The sequence below is a fragment of the Falco rusticolus genome, chromosome 9 (genome assembly GCF_015220075.1).
Source record: "Falco rusticolus isolate bFalRus1 chromosome 9, bFalRus1.pri, whole genome shotgun sequence".
Classification (NCBI taxonomy): domain Eukaryota; kingdom Metazoa; phylum Chordata; class Aves; order Falconiformes; family Falconidae; genus Falco; species Falco rusticolus.
This window is the reverse complement of record NC_051195.1, coordinates 11134855-11148227: the sequence shown is the minus strand read 5'-3', so window position 1 is coordinate 11148227 and position 13373 is coordinate 11134855. Positions and strand designations below refer to the sequence as shown.

General features: G+C 41.3%; 1 protein-coding gene across 8 annotated transcripts; it reads right to left on the bottom strand.

Annotated features, from left to right (window-relative positions):
- Positions 1-4531: 4531 nt before the first annotated feature.
- On the bottom strand, positions 4532-13086 carry LOC119153896 (pulmonary surfactant-associated protein A2-like). Of its 8 annotated transcripts, XR_005106257.1 has the most exons (5): positions 12625-13086; positions 6937-7356; positions 5978-6194; positions 5670-5770; positions 4532-5406 (listed from the first exon to the last, which is right to left on the bottom strand). XR_005106257.1 is itself a non-coding variant. In XM_037400863.1 (3 exons), the coding sequence occupies exons 2-3, from the start codon at positions 12330-12332 to the stop codon at positions 11504-11506; spliced, it is 444 nt and encodes a 147-aa protein (XP_037256760.1). In that variant the 5' UTR covers positions 12333-12481; positions 12625-13083; the 3' UTR covers positions 10980-11503. The 8 variants fall into 8 exon arrangements, 2 of the variants coding, with proteins under 2 accessions (XP_037256760.1, XP_037256761.1); XR_005106253.1 differs by having other exon boundaries at positions 5670-6194; XR_005106254.1 differs by having other exon boundaries at positions 4532-5770.
- Positions 13087-13373: the final 287 nt, after the last annotated feature.

Below are 13373 nucleotides of genomic sequence, written 5' to 3'. Positions count from 1 at the left end.
TGTGACGGGTAGCCAGGCATTTGGCTTTCTGTATACGTGGAGGCATGCTGAGGTGCTCAACCAGCCTTTGTACCATGTCATGGAGCTTATGCGGAACCTTCACGGCTGAACATGAGCCCCCCACGTGCCCAGGTGGCCCAGGAGGCCAGCGGCACCGGGCTGGTGCCCGAAACAGCGTGGCCAGCAGGCCCGGGACAGGGACCGTCCCCCTGCGCTCGGCACCGGCGAGGCCGCCCCTGGAACGCTGTGTCCAGCTGTGGCCCCGCACGGCCAGAGGGACGCAGAGGGGCTGGAGCGTGTCCAGAGCCGGGCAGGGGCTGGGGAAGGGGCTGGGGCACCCGTGGGATGGGGGGCGGCCGGGGGGGCTCAGCCTGGAGAGGAGGGGGCTCGGGGGGGCCCTATCGCTCCCTGCAGCTGCCTGACAGGGGCTGTAGGCAGGGGGGGTCGGGCTCTGCTCCCAGGGAACAAGGGACAGGACAGGAGGGAACGGCCTCAGGTGGCACCAGGGGAGGGTTAGATTGGGTGTGAGGGGACATGTCTTCACTGAAAGGGTGGTCAGGCACTGGAAAGGGCTGCCCGGGGAGGTGGTGGAGTCACCCTCCCTGGAGGTGTTTAAAAGACACATAGATGTGGTGCTTGGGGACATGGTTTAGTGGTGGGCTTGGCAGTGCTGGGTTAAGGGTTGGAACTGGTCACCTCAAAGGTCTTTTCCAACCTAAATGCTTCTGTGACTCGCTGCCTAAGCTATGTTGAAGTCAACTGCCCTAGAGGGAGGGTAGAAAAAAAAATAAATCATGGGTTTCTCTGGATGTGCCTGTTAAACTGCACAACTGTAGATCTAACCTTGGGAATACTCAGCTCCAGTAGGTGACTGGACTCAGCAGTAAAGCGGCTCAGAAAGCTTTGTCTTAATGCCTCAGCTCGAGCTGGAGCGTGAGGGCTCTGAGCACTTTCTGCAGCAAGTGCAGGGTACGGGCTGCTTTAGAAACACAGGCCCAGGGGAATCCCAGCAAGGGTTTGACAAGCAGCTCTGTGGTGCCCACAGATTAGCTGTATTTGAACCTCTCTATATCTAGCTTAAAAAAAAAAAAAAAAAAAAAAAAAATTGGCCTTGTTGTATCTCTGCTGATCTTCTTAAACCACATAAGCACACAGCCTGCACGGCGTGGCACCCTGGGCTTCTTGTGCTGCTACCATTTTAAGTCAGGAAAGGGATTAAGAGGTTTGGTGGTTTTTTGGTTTTTTTTGTTTGTTTGTTTTTTTAGAAGTGTGTTGGTTTGGTATTCTTTTTTTTTTAGGGGAGTGTTAGGTTTCTTTTAGAAGAGATTTTTGCCTGAGGGGCTCAAGACAGGTGGCTTCTGGCCACCACATTTCAGGTATACGAAGGTTAAAGACGTGCTGACTCCAAAGCTTTTCCATGGGAAAGACGAGGTGGGTGAGTCCCCCTTGTGCTCATAGCTCTGCATCACCCTAGCAGCACTGCTTATGTCTCCGTCAGGGGATCTGCTGTGGGTGAAGATGGCCAAAGAAATGCAGCCGGCGCAACAGCAGTGGTGGCAGGAGTGTCTGTAGAGGTAGACTTGGTAAGGGAAACTTCCAGAAAGGGATCAAAATGCACACAGCTTAGAGGCTTGTGGGTTAAGGGGTGCCGGAAGATCTTGCGGCTGCAAGTCACTTTCATTATGTGCCTGAGAAATCTTACTTTTTGCTCTTGTTGTAAGTTAGCAGGCTGAAGGAGCAGTGGGAACCCATAGGCAGTTGTGTCAAGTGGGCAGTGACTGACAGAACAGCCAAAACAGCCAGTGCTTTCATTATAAGTAATTTCCTCTTTATGGCTGGCAGGCTGGGAAAGAGCAACTTATTTTTTCATGCTGCATCATCTGAGTTCACTAGCTACAAATGAAGAGATAAGGGATAGGCAAGTGCAGCCCAGGGAGCTTGCCAGAGAGCAGCACTAAAGCTGGCAGGCATAAGGTGATTCTGGTTGCACCTTTTGTCATCCCAAGTGCCATCAGTGTACACCTCCACATGTTCCCCTTCCCCTTTGCCAGAAGGTTCATTTAAATGCCAGTTAGTATAGCTCAGCTGTGTACCATCCAGGAACTAGAATTTGCTTGGAATTAGGGGTTCCTTTATCTCCAGGTAGGCATAGGTATTAAAACTCTTCACAATGGAGAGAATGGCATCATTCTTGCCAACGTTCCTCTGAGTGGCAATAGACCCTCCAGCTTCTTGCCATTTTTATAGTAGTATGGGCACCCCTCTCTTCATAGCAAATACTTTTTCCTCCAGACGCTGCTGTTATCTTTTCCAAGTGGAGGACCGCAAGATGCAGTGAAAGCTGATAAGCTTTTATGCATAGCTGTGTGGTCACTTTGCTGCCAATTGTACTTCCTGCTGTTTTCCTCCATAACTTTAGATTAAATCCAGGAAAAGGTAAAGGAGAGGAAAACTTGAAACCAAAAATTAAAAAAAGAAAACAAAGAGACAATCCCCAAAAGCCAAAATAAATCTGAAAGGATGAGGGGAGGGGAAAGAGAAGAAACACATAAATACACAGACAATGAAATAGGTGAAGCACAAAAGAAGCTGGAAAAGGAGGAAAGGAAATGATGAGTTCTATTTTCAGAAGAAGTATATTATCATTTTCTTTGAGACTCTGTGTAAGCTCTCTGAGATGGGTTTGCAGTATGCAGGGGTGCATGTCAGTCCTAAGTGAGTACGATCATAAGATCTTAGATGTGATTTGGTTGTCATTGTTTGGTACGTTTTTAGTGCTCATTTTATTTGTCTGTTAGGAGTATGGGGTGCCCATGGAGCGCTTCTGCATAGATGGGGAATTTAATGCGATCATTTTCTGACTTGCACCCATACTTCAGAGCTGTTACCTAGACTAGTCTCCCACTAGTTATGAAAAACTAGTCTTCTCCTCCCTGCATTTGAGAGTTATCACTCTCTTGTCTCCCAATGTAAATGGAATAAACCAGAATGCAATGAAACTGCAGAAAGTTCTGCCTTTTCCCTAAGAAGCCATTTTGTTTAGCTTGTTTATGCCCAGTAATCCAGGCACAGTCTTTCAAGTCTGGAAATCCAATGCTCTAACTGACAGCTAACATTTTCCATTTCATTATCAACAAATGGTAGGAAACCTATGAACAAACCCAGCTATTAGGCACTTTGCCTTATAGTTTGAATCTTGGCTTTCGAGATAAAGCAGGGGTAATCATGTGAAATTAATACAAACTGCTAAAATGTTTGTTTGACCTGTTTTGGTTTTCTGCTGTGCTTCAAATAGGGGATCTTTTCACACACTGATCTTTGCAAGGATAGGGAATGCATTCCTGGAAACTACCTGCAGAGCAGTGATGTTTATGGAAAACTTGAATTAGCAAACTGAGTCAGTCTTCACTCTATAAGTGACTAAGCCACTCCAGGCAAAACGCTGGCAGTTGTGCGGTAGGTTTAGTTGATTTTTAACTGTGTCTAGGGATTGTTGACAGAATCTTTCAGGCTGTTTAAGCACTCGCAGCTTCAACCTAACACCTAGCAACAAGTTTCTTGCGTCCTGTGTAATGGGAAAGGATACCCTTTTCTCTGTGAATCTCACTGTTGTGTCATTAAGTAGGAGAGGTTTAAGCATCTTGCTTCATACAAAGAATTAATAAAGATCTGGGGGTTTTCTATAGAGTAGAACCCACATCAGATTATACAAGATAGCACTGAGTTTACAAAGCATGAGAATAGAACACAACAGTACATCTAGATAAAAACGGAGATGGTAACTGCATGCACCTGGCATAAATCCTTCACCTATCCCATCTTCAGACAAGTGCATGAAACTGGGCAGTTAAAGGAATTCCTGCAGGTTTATGTTGAGCACAGCATGGGAACAGGAACAAAGCTGCTCCTAAGATTTTGTGGAACAATTGTGGAGACAGCATTATTTAAAGCCAGCTATAAAACAGGCTGCTTTACTATCCAGTGTAGAGTACTACACTAAAAAAAAACAATGTTTCAAAATTTTTCTAAGTTTGAAGTTTTATGTACCTTAGGCTTTGCCTCCAGTGACACGAGTGTCATGGATGTAGTTGCAAAGTTAGGTTATTTCAAATAAATAAAATATTTTTCCAAAAGACCTAGTCTGCTAGTCTACAGATTGGGGGAAAAAAAACCCCAAACCCACTCCACACACACACACACACCCCCTCCAACCAAAACCCACATCCCTTTCAAAGTGCTTTTTTGTACAGCAGATACCATTATATGCCATTTCTCCCCTGCAAAAGGTTAAGTAGTTTCAGTCCTAATTTGACAGGGGAGCAATATACACATGGCTGAATTAGTAAGTGAAAGCCAGGTTAAGATAAACTGGGACGTGCTACCTTTATCAAATGGTTTAAGAGCAAACAATTGTTTAATGCTTATTCCTCCATCTTTTAAAGTCTTCACCTCAGGTGGTATCCTCTGTAAAAGCAGGCGGAAGTTTTAATACAAATGTTGAGACACAAAGATAAAAAAAATCCAAAGTGGAAAGGTTTGTGATACAGTTTAATCAGATTCAACATAATTTAAACAGAAACCTATTTAAAGATGTACAATTTACCTAGCAGCTACAATATGAAAAAAAAAAAAAAAGATTAATTAAATGGTCAAATTTATAGGGCATGTAACTTGAGATTCACCTTGTTACTTATAGGAAATACAAAGAGCATGTAATATGATAGGAATTTGCATCTGAATAGAAGTGTAATGCACTTTAACTTCAGTGATGGGGTGTGTGCGCGTGTGCTTTCTTCAGGAGGTAAACACTTAAAATGTGCGGAAAATATTTGAGGGTACTTTCTTGACTTGTAGAAACACTTTCACATATTTTAAAAAAAACCCCAATGCTGGAACAGAACAAAGCAATTTCTCAATACATATTTGAACCCCCTAACGTAAATGTTAAATGGCTGTGTAAATGTTAAAGTGTAAATGTCACTGAAGGCAAGCCAAAAGAAGTTCACCTGAAATATAATATGCAACAGGAACATCGCCATCATTTTCATTACAGACTGAGGGCCTATCAGTGATAATTACTGAAGCCTTGTAACTAAATAAAAATAACTGTAGAGCAAAGCCAAAAGACAACAGCACATTTGCAGCACACGTAGAGGTAACAGGCACAGAAGCATATACTGAAATAAATTATACTCCAGAGGATGTCTATATATCATAAATAATGTTTTATGCAACAGAACAATGGTGTTTCAGTGAAGGAAAAAGCTGCTCTAAACCAGTGCTGTAGGTAGAGCCCTCGGGGTGCTGAGCTGGTGAGATGGAGCTGCGTTGCCAGGTGTCTGAGGGTTACAGCTGAGGGCTGTTTCTGTCCAATGGAGACTTCTAGGAAAGCAGTTTAAGGCTGTGCTGCATTTCAGAAAGGGAAGATGTGGTCATACCGTCCTTCTGGTGTCAGGCCAGCATCCTGACGTTGCAGGAAGGCTAACAGCCAAGTTGGTTGAGGAACAGATGCTTTGAGATGAGGTGGGGAATGCGAGCAATATCCATATTTTTTTATTCAGAAATTATCCATAATTATCCATATATTAGTGGAAGGTGCTGCTGGATCTGAGCAATTCTAGATCACCCGACAGGCACTCTGTGCCTGTAGCTTGCACTTTCATACTTACCTCAACAACTGATGTGGAGCCCTTTGTCATTGGCGTTATGCCCACTGAAGCCTGATTGACTCCAGCTTCACTGTTTGTGTGCCCCAGAAAAGGTACCAGCCCTGGGAAAAATAAAAAAGCAGGACCCAGTTGTGTGTACCCTGGCAGAAGAAGGCCATTTTAAACCTGCATGAGTAACCTTTGTTTAAAGTTTCTAGTTAAATTCTACATTTCTTAGTTTCTTTTGAGTGTTTGACTTAACCTCAGTCAAAAGAATGTTAAAAGCATTTTCTGATTGTTTTATGGGGTGGAAAGAAAAAGAAACAAACCCAAACAAGAACCAAAAGAAAGAACATGAGGCAAGCCATTTCCTGGGATCCAGATGAACCGTAGGAAAAGTCACTGGCAGAGACTATTGGGTCTTTGCATCCGTGGTGAGACCAGCTTTAGCACTTCAGCTGCATCTGGAAGAAGGCGCAGGTGGGGCAAGTGGGAGGCTTGGCCTCCATGAGTGGGTTCCACAAGCTGGCTGATGGCCTGGGAAACCTGGAGGGAGACAGAAGGTTTTTTTCCGTGATAGACTCCTGGGAAGAAGTGATGTAGATTTGATAATTTCTAAACTTTTCTTGTCTTGACTTTCATCAGCGTACTGATAAGCTGGAGCGAGCTAAAATAGATATTTAAAAATACTTGCATTTCTACTATGCTTGTTTATGATTGCCTAATAGACTGTTCTGTGTAACTATCATAACTTGTAAACTGTTTTCTGATTTTTGCTTTGAGCTGCATATCACAGACTTGGAAAGATTCAAAGATACAGTTCTGAAAAAGAACAAAAGATTTTTGAGTATTGAGGCAGCTTTTCTTCTGTGTTTCCACATCTGTCATGAAGAGGTTTTAGAATGTCAGTGCTAGTGCAGCAAATGAAGGATATTCTGGCAGTAGGTTGTGTTGCACAATGTAGGTAGGTAAGTGCAAACCATGCTAAGGACGTTGGTCAACACTGCTTTCTTGGCCGCTTCAAGAAATATAGATGCCAGAGTTGAAATTCAGCTCTTGGAGGTGGGTGTGTGTTCCTTCCATGAGTGTTAGGTTTTCCTTTAGATACTCAACCTCCTGAAAGTTCGTTGTTGTTGGTTTTGGGGTTTTTTTATAGTGCTAGTCACGCTTCAGATAACCTTGAAAATTCTTTTCTTGTTCCCTTAGTTTGTATTTAAGTGATGCCAACCCCACTTGTATTTTCTGTTTACATTGATTTTATGCCGTTCTGCTGCTGTTTCCATCCTACCTTGCCACCACCTTGTCCTCTGCTTCCCTGCATTTCCTTTTCTTTTCCAAATCACTGTCAGACTGTTCCTAGCAGCTCCCTTTCACGTGGCAATATCAGAAATTGCGCAGAGCACATGGGACCTGGTATCTTGCCTTCTCAGAGGAGGGCTGGGGCTGTTTTTGTTGAGGTTTAAAAACAGGAAGGAAAGAATTCAAAGATATGGTAAATTTTAATATAGCTTTTTTTTGTTTGGTTGGTTGGTTTTTTTTTTGTTGTTGTTGTTTTGAGCAACATTTTAGAGCAGAAAATCTTAATTTTACCCACAGACAGTGTGATCAGTGCTTGTAAATACTACCACCATCTTACTCCACTGATTTGCGTGAGGGATCCAAGCAGAGGTCACTAGCTGTCTCTGGTATGTCACTTGGTGCAGCTCAGCTGAAAAACACAAGAAAGAGTTTTGTGGTTATTAGAAATAGAAAGCAAGACAATATCTCATCTCTTCAAAAGTTGTTAATAGCAAAACAGCATCCTAATCCTGAGAGAGGGGAAAAGAACGCTCATGTTTGTGTACCAGATGAAACTATTATTCCATATATTCTGCAGTCGTCCTCCGTTCTCTGCAGCAGAAGGTTCAATTGTTCACTGCAGCCTCTACTACCATCATTACCATTGCTGCAGCCTCCTCGGGGGTTAAGGCACCCTTGCTGTACAGTTCCTTTTGGCTCCTGAGCCACAAGGGCAGGGGTGGGTGAAAGTTTCACGCCAGGTCTCACCCGGCATCACACCTGGCATATCACCCTAGAGCCAAATTTTGCCAAACCCTGGTTTCCTAACAGAGACTTCAAATCAAATCAAAGTCCCTTTATTTTCAAAGGTGCTACTCTAATTTCCAGGCATCCTGTATTGATTATGCTTTAAACTCAGGTATGTTTGAACAACTGTTGGTTAATCCAATTTTATAACAGTACATTTCAACTTCTGATAACGAAAGTCGCTTGCAATCCGATACTTTTTGAGGTCCAGACAAACCCGTCTGTTATACCATTAGACAATACCTACAAGCACATTGCTTTCCTCTGGTTCGGAAGAGTTGTAATAGAGCCATTAGTCTTTCCACCACTTCTCAAGTTTTGTAAGAACCATGGGAGTTGTTTGTTTTTTTTTTTTAATCAAATTTCTACAGAAATAAGGAAGCCACAGGAAAATATTTATTTGCTGTAATCAAAGGTTAGTTTCTTTATGTGTGGTAGGGATTGATGGCGGTGGGGGAGATGGTTTTGAGTGCTCAAAATTGCTAATAGTATTTCTAAGCTAAATCACCTAATTAGATTATACAGTTATAAAAGGGGATATCACCCTAGACCAGAAAGGATTCTCTCTGAAATCAATATCCATCATTTTTATGGCCAGACAAAACTCTCACTGTTAAATACACTGTAATAACAGTTGTATTAAATATCTCTTAGGTGATGCAGAACCCATTTGCTTCAGAAGAGACTGAATTTTTATGACTTTTTAACTTGTACTAAGATCTTAATTCTCAAAATCTGCTTTTAGAGTATTTGAGCAGTGAATAAGTTATTTTCTGATTAAAGATATTACTGTTAGGTTGCTTTTCTGCAGCCAGCTATTACAAATGAAGAAAAAAAAGACTAACCTAGATTTTTCCCAGGCTGGTCATTATGCACCAGGGATTATTTTTGCTCGCTGCATTTTTAAGGAAAGATTTTATCAAAATTGTTTATCCTACAATAACAGAACACAGAAATAATGTGTTCTATTTCTTCTTTTGCCTGACATCTCTGCCCATTTAAAATAATAATTCCATTCATGAATGCAGAATTTAGATCTTTCACAAAAAATAGACAAATGCTTAAAGTGTTTTAAACAGCATTTGAGGGTTTAAATTAATAGAGTTATACACATATTATTAAAAAAAAAGAAAGCCATCTAAAAGACCAAAATAATTATTTCTGGATACTTTTCTGTTCCTCTGTGGAAGTGCAAGGAATAATCAAGTAGCATTCTAATGTGCAGGTACCTTCACCAGGATTTTAATTACCACATATGAAACCCATGAGATACAAATACATTCCAAGCCTGTCTGTAGAATATTGCTTTTTATTAGCCAGTTTTATTTCTTCTACATATGATGGTTGACATTGGACCTTTTTTTTCCCCTCTCTGAAGTTCATCAGTATTGGATAAGAGGCCGTGTAAAAGAAAGTCGACACAGGCCTTTTTTTATAAAGGTGGCAGGAAACTGGCAGGTGTCCTTTTGAAATACGAGGCACAGTCAAGACTGGACAGAACAAGGAGGGCGGCTTCAGCGTGGTACAGGGGGAAGGCTTGACTATAGCAAAGGAAGAGCTGAGTATGATGTTTTATGGAGAGAATTTATGAAAATAACTGAGGAGTTTCATTCAATTACCTGAAATGTTACAGCTCTCAGTGGTTACAGCCCTTACCAAGTGGTAAGGGCTCCATAGCAGTTCTTTGACTGGATCTGGGGCGTTTGTATTTTTAAGCAGCATGTGTGTGTTTGATTTTTTTTTTCTCTTTCCCCCCAATACTAATGGCTTAAGCAGAAAGAAATTTGATTCTGAGACCTAGCTTAGATACTCTACTTATTGATGTGATTAAAAATAGCTTTTGACTGAAAAAAAAATCTTCTTTTTCTTAACTGGATAAAAAGCACCCAAGTCTTAAAGTCTAAATCTGTTTAGAAATAGGTGACTGATATAGTGTTTTAAGCCATTTTATAATTTTACACATTAAGGATTTTAACCAGATGAGATTTGTATAGTCATTTTGCAAACACAAAGGTGGTGGAAATAATTTATTAAGTAAAGGAATAGGATACTCTAAATCTAGTTGGAAATCTCTGTAAATGAATTTCTGAAACGGGTTCAGGTAATGAAAGGTCATGTTAGGAGAGTGGGGGGTTTCTGTTTTGTCTTTCTCCACCACGATGCCACCTTATGCCAGGTAATCGCCTTGCTCTAACAAAGAATCTGTGCAGTTGAAAGTCGCAGAAATTGCTAACAAGGTTTACTCATTAAAATACTAATAATTAAAATGCAAGAGGCAGAGGTAGTTTTAGGTAAACCTCCCACCCGTTCAAGCAGGCTTAAAAGGCATTAGTTTAGCCTTTTTGTTTCTCAGAATAACCCAAGTCACAGTTTTGGTCATGGTGTGATCTATTGCCTCCCCATTTTAAATGGTATCATGGTCAGAGGTGTGAAAGGAAGCTGTTCTGTAAAGCAGGTTCACACCTGGCACTGGGTGTACTGTCAAAGTCCCCGCCTGCTCTCAGAACAGCTGGAGTGCTGTATGCTAGCGCTGGACATAAATCCTTTGCTGCCAAAAACATCCCCTTGCCTCCTGCATCTGAAGATGCTAAAGCTTCCCTGCTTCATAGGGCTTGAAATGACCACGTGAATAGATCCCATCTTTCCCTACTGCAGGCTAGGGACAAGGGACAACAGTGCCCAGATTCAAGCCTGGGTTCCGATGGGCTTCCTGCTTGGAGCCAAACACAGGGAAGGAGGAGAAGATGAAGTAGAAGTATTTATGCATATATTTTTACCTCCAGTTCTTCCTGAGGGGAGCCTCAGGTGGCATAAAAATGTTAACGGGCTGATGCCAGGACTTTCTCACTGCAAGGTAGGGGTGTGAGGATTTGCTGCTTGTGGTGCTCTGCTGAGCTCCCACTGCTCGCCAGCTACCCAAACTGAGTAGTGGTGAAAATCTTTTGTGAAAAGATGCTTCTTGATCCCAGCTGATCACATGAGTGATCAGTCTGACTGTGTGGTGGCTCGGCATGATACCAGCAGACAAATAGCTCGTGTTTGAACTGCTTGGACTTCCAGTCTTACCTGCTCCCCCCCCCATAATATTATGTGGTTGTTCAGTGGTTTGATAGAAGACAGGTGGCCTTCTGACGCTGCAATGGTCATAGTTTTGTAGGGGAATGTGATGTTTTAGTAACAAAATGCAATCTTTAGTATTTTATACGCATATCTCTCTGTCTACATGGATCTAATACGATGTTTACCTTAGTGTTTTATTGAAAGTAGCTTCTGAAACTAGGAAAATTAATTGTAACTGGTGATATTAACATTTTTATAAAGCAAAAGTTAAATATGGATGCTGAATGAATTGGTCATTGCTTCAGTATGACACAATACAAACCCTATAATTCAGAGACCATAGTTGCTCCACTGAGATCAACCTCTGTGCATCTCTTAAGGCAGAAACAATTCAACTTCAGACTTTTCCGATATCCCAAGCCAAACCTTGGAATTTTCCTTAGATCTTCACAAAGGTACAGTGACGATCTGCCATGAAAAATTATTTCCGAGCTATTCCCAACCCTCCAAAAGAGACAAACACATCAGACTAGGCACACTTTAATTAAAGTTAATCAGCTACCACATTTGACATTTTCTTAAGGATAAAAAATACCGTAAGATGATTCATTTTAGATTTTCTGACATTGAATAATTGCAAAAATTGCATAAACCTGAGCCACAGGCAATTTCATTGTCTCGGTACTCTGAGGTGGCTGAAGGGCCAGTCTTTAAAATTCACAGATTATGAGGCGATGCTGGTTGCAATTTTTGTCATTCCAGCTCCCATCACTGTACATCTCTACACATTTTTCTGTCCCTTTGCCATTAGGCTCATTTCTGTGCCAGTTGGTGTAATTTAGAGGTGTGCCATATATATGCCTAAATTGACCTGAATTCTCATGCTCTTTAATGCCCAAGTAAGCATATTTGTTATACTGTTGCACAAAACTCAAAATAGCTTCATTCTCCTCCTTGTTTGTGGGTCTTGCAAGAGTTCCTCCAGCCTTTTCACAGGATTCTAGTGCAGATGTAAAACCAACTACCTTCCCATTGCTGGCAATTATTTTCTCTCCTGCTTCTCTTATTTTCCCATTCAAAGCAAGCACTAAAACATGAAAGGAAAAAACCTAGTTAGCTTTTCAAATTTCCTGTGGCATATTCATGAGAAAGCAAAGGAAGAGAAATCAAGAAAGGAAGAGAAATTGAAAAGTGGTAAGAGGAACAGAGGGCAAGACTGATGAGAGTAAGGGATGAAGAGGAGTAAATATAAACTTTATCAATTCACTAGTTGTCGACTAAGTATGTTGTTATGCTGCTTGTGACCATCTCTCCTGGTCTCCAAAACAAGGATGACCCCATTAACATTTGCTACATACACCATCGGCCCTATTATATTGTGTGCACTCCCTAGAGAGGATCAATTTGTGCACATGGAAGAGAGAAATGATAATTTTTATTAATTCCTTCTCTGTACAAAACAATTTACCCACCTTTAACAATCTGATTGTTGATAGATAAAAATACTAGCAATGTGATACAAAGCTGAGGAGGTCCCATGAATCCATGTGGAAAGTGCAACTTCAGTGTGATTCTTTTGTTTTGTTTGTTTGGTTGGTTTTTTACTAAATCAAACTTGAATAAATACACGGTAGTGTTCCTGAGAGAAATCTGCCTCTCCAGGAAAAAATGAGTCTGGATCTCCCCTGCTTTGGATGAGAAAATGGAGGTTGGGATTTAGTACCATTGCCAAGTGTGATTTCTTTCCTGCAAGTCATGATTCTATAATTAATATTGCCTATTGCATTAAATTGTGATTGTGAGCTGAAAAAGTAAAAATGGGAAAAATTACCGCCTTCAAGTTGGGAAAGTCGGTGCTTCAATATTGCCAAAGCGTTGTAGAGTTCAGGTAGAGCTACACAGATAAAAACAGAAGTTATACAAAAACAAAACTAGGCTCTGCTGATAAGAAATATTCCTTGGATAAACCTGATCATTTTCTAAAACGAATTAGCATATAATGGATTTTTTTTAACATCTGGTGTAAAATAAATATTTCCCCAGTATTTTTTCACACTGTTGTTACGTATCTTAAAGCAAACAAACAGAACCTTCCAGCCCTTTGAAATGCTGACAGTTCCTCTTTGCACAGAAGAAAATTAACTTTTTTAGGTTGAAGCCTTATGCTTGTCGTGTCTGTGAAAGTGGCTTTACCAAAGAGAATTTGTTCAGAATCATAGACTTGTTTAGGTTGGAAAAAACCTTTAAGATCATAGAGTCCAACCCTTAACCCAGCACTGCCAAGCCCACCACTAAACCACATCCCCAAGTGTTGGGGCTCTTGCTGTATTGAATGATTATACTGAACTCTGAAGCAAGTGGAAAAATACTGAAGAAATAAGACAAGGTTACGGCCAGAACAGTGGGATGAAGAAAAAGGAGCAAATTGCAGATGTTTGCTCAAAAGCAAGGCCAACGGGACGTGATAAGAGGAGCTGGGAAACCGCAGAAAGGAGCCTACGTGCCAGAGAAAGCAGAAACAGAAATCTTCCCAGTAAACAATTGTTAACCAATCATATTATTATACGCTTGTAAAATAGC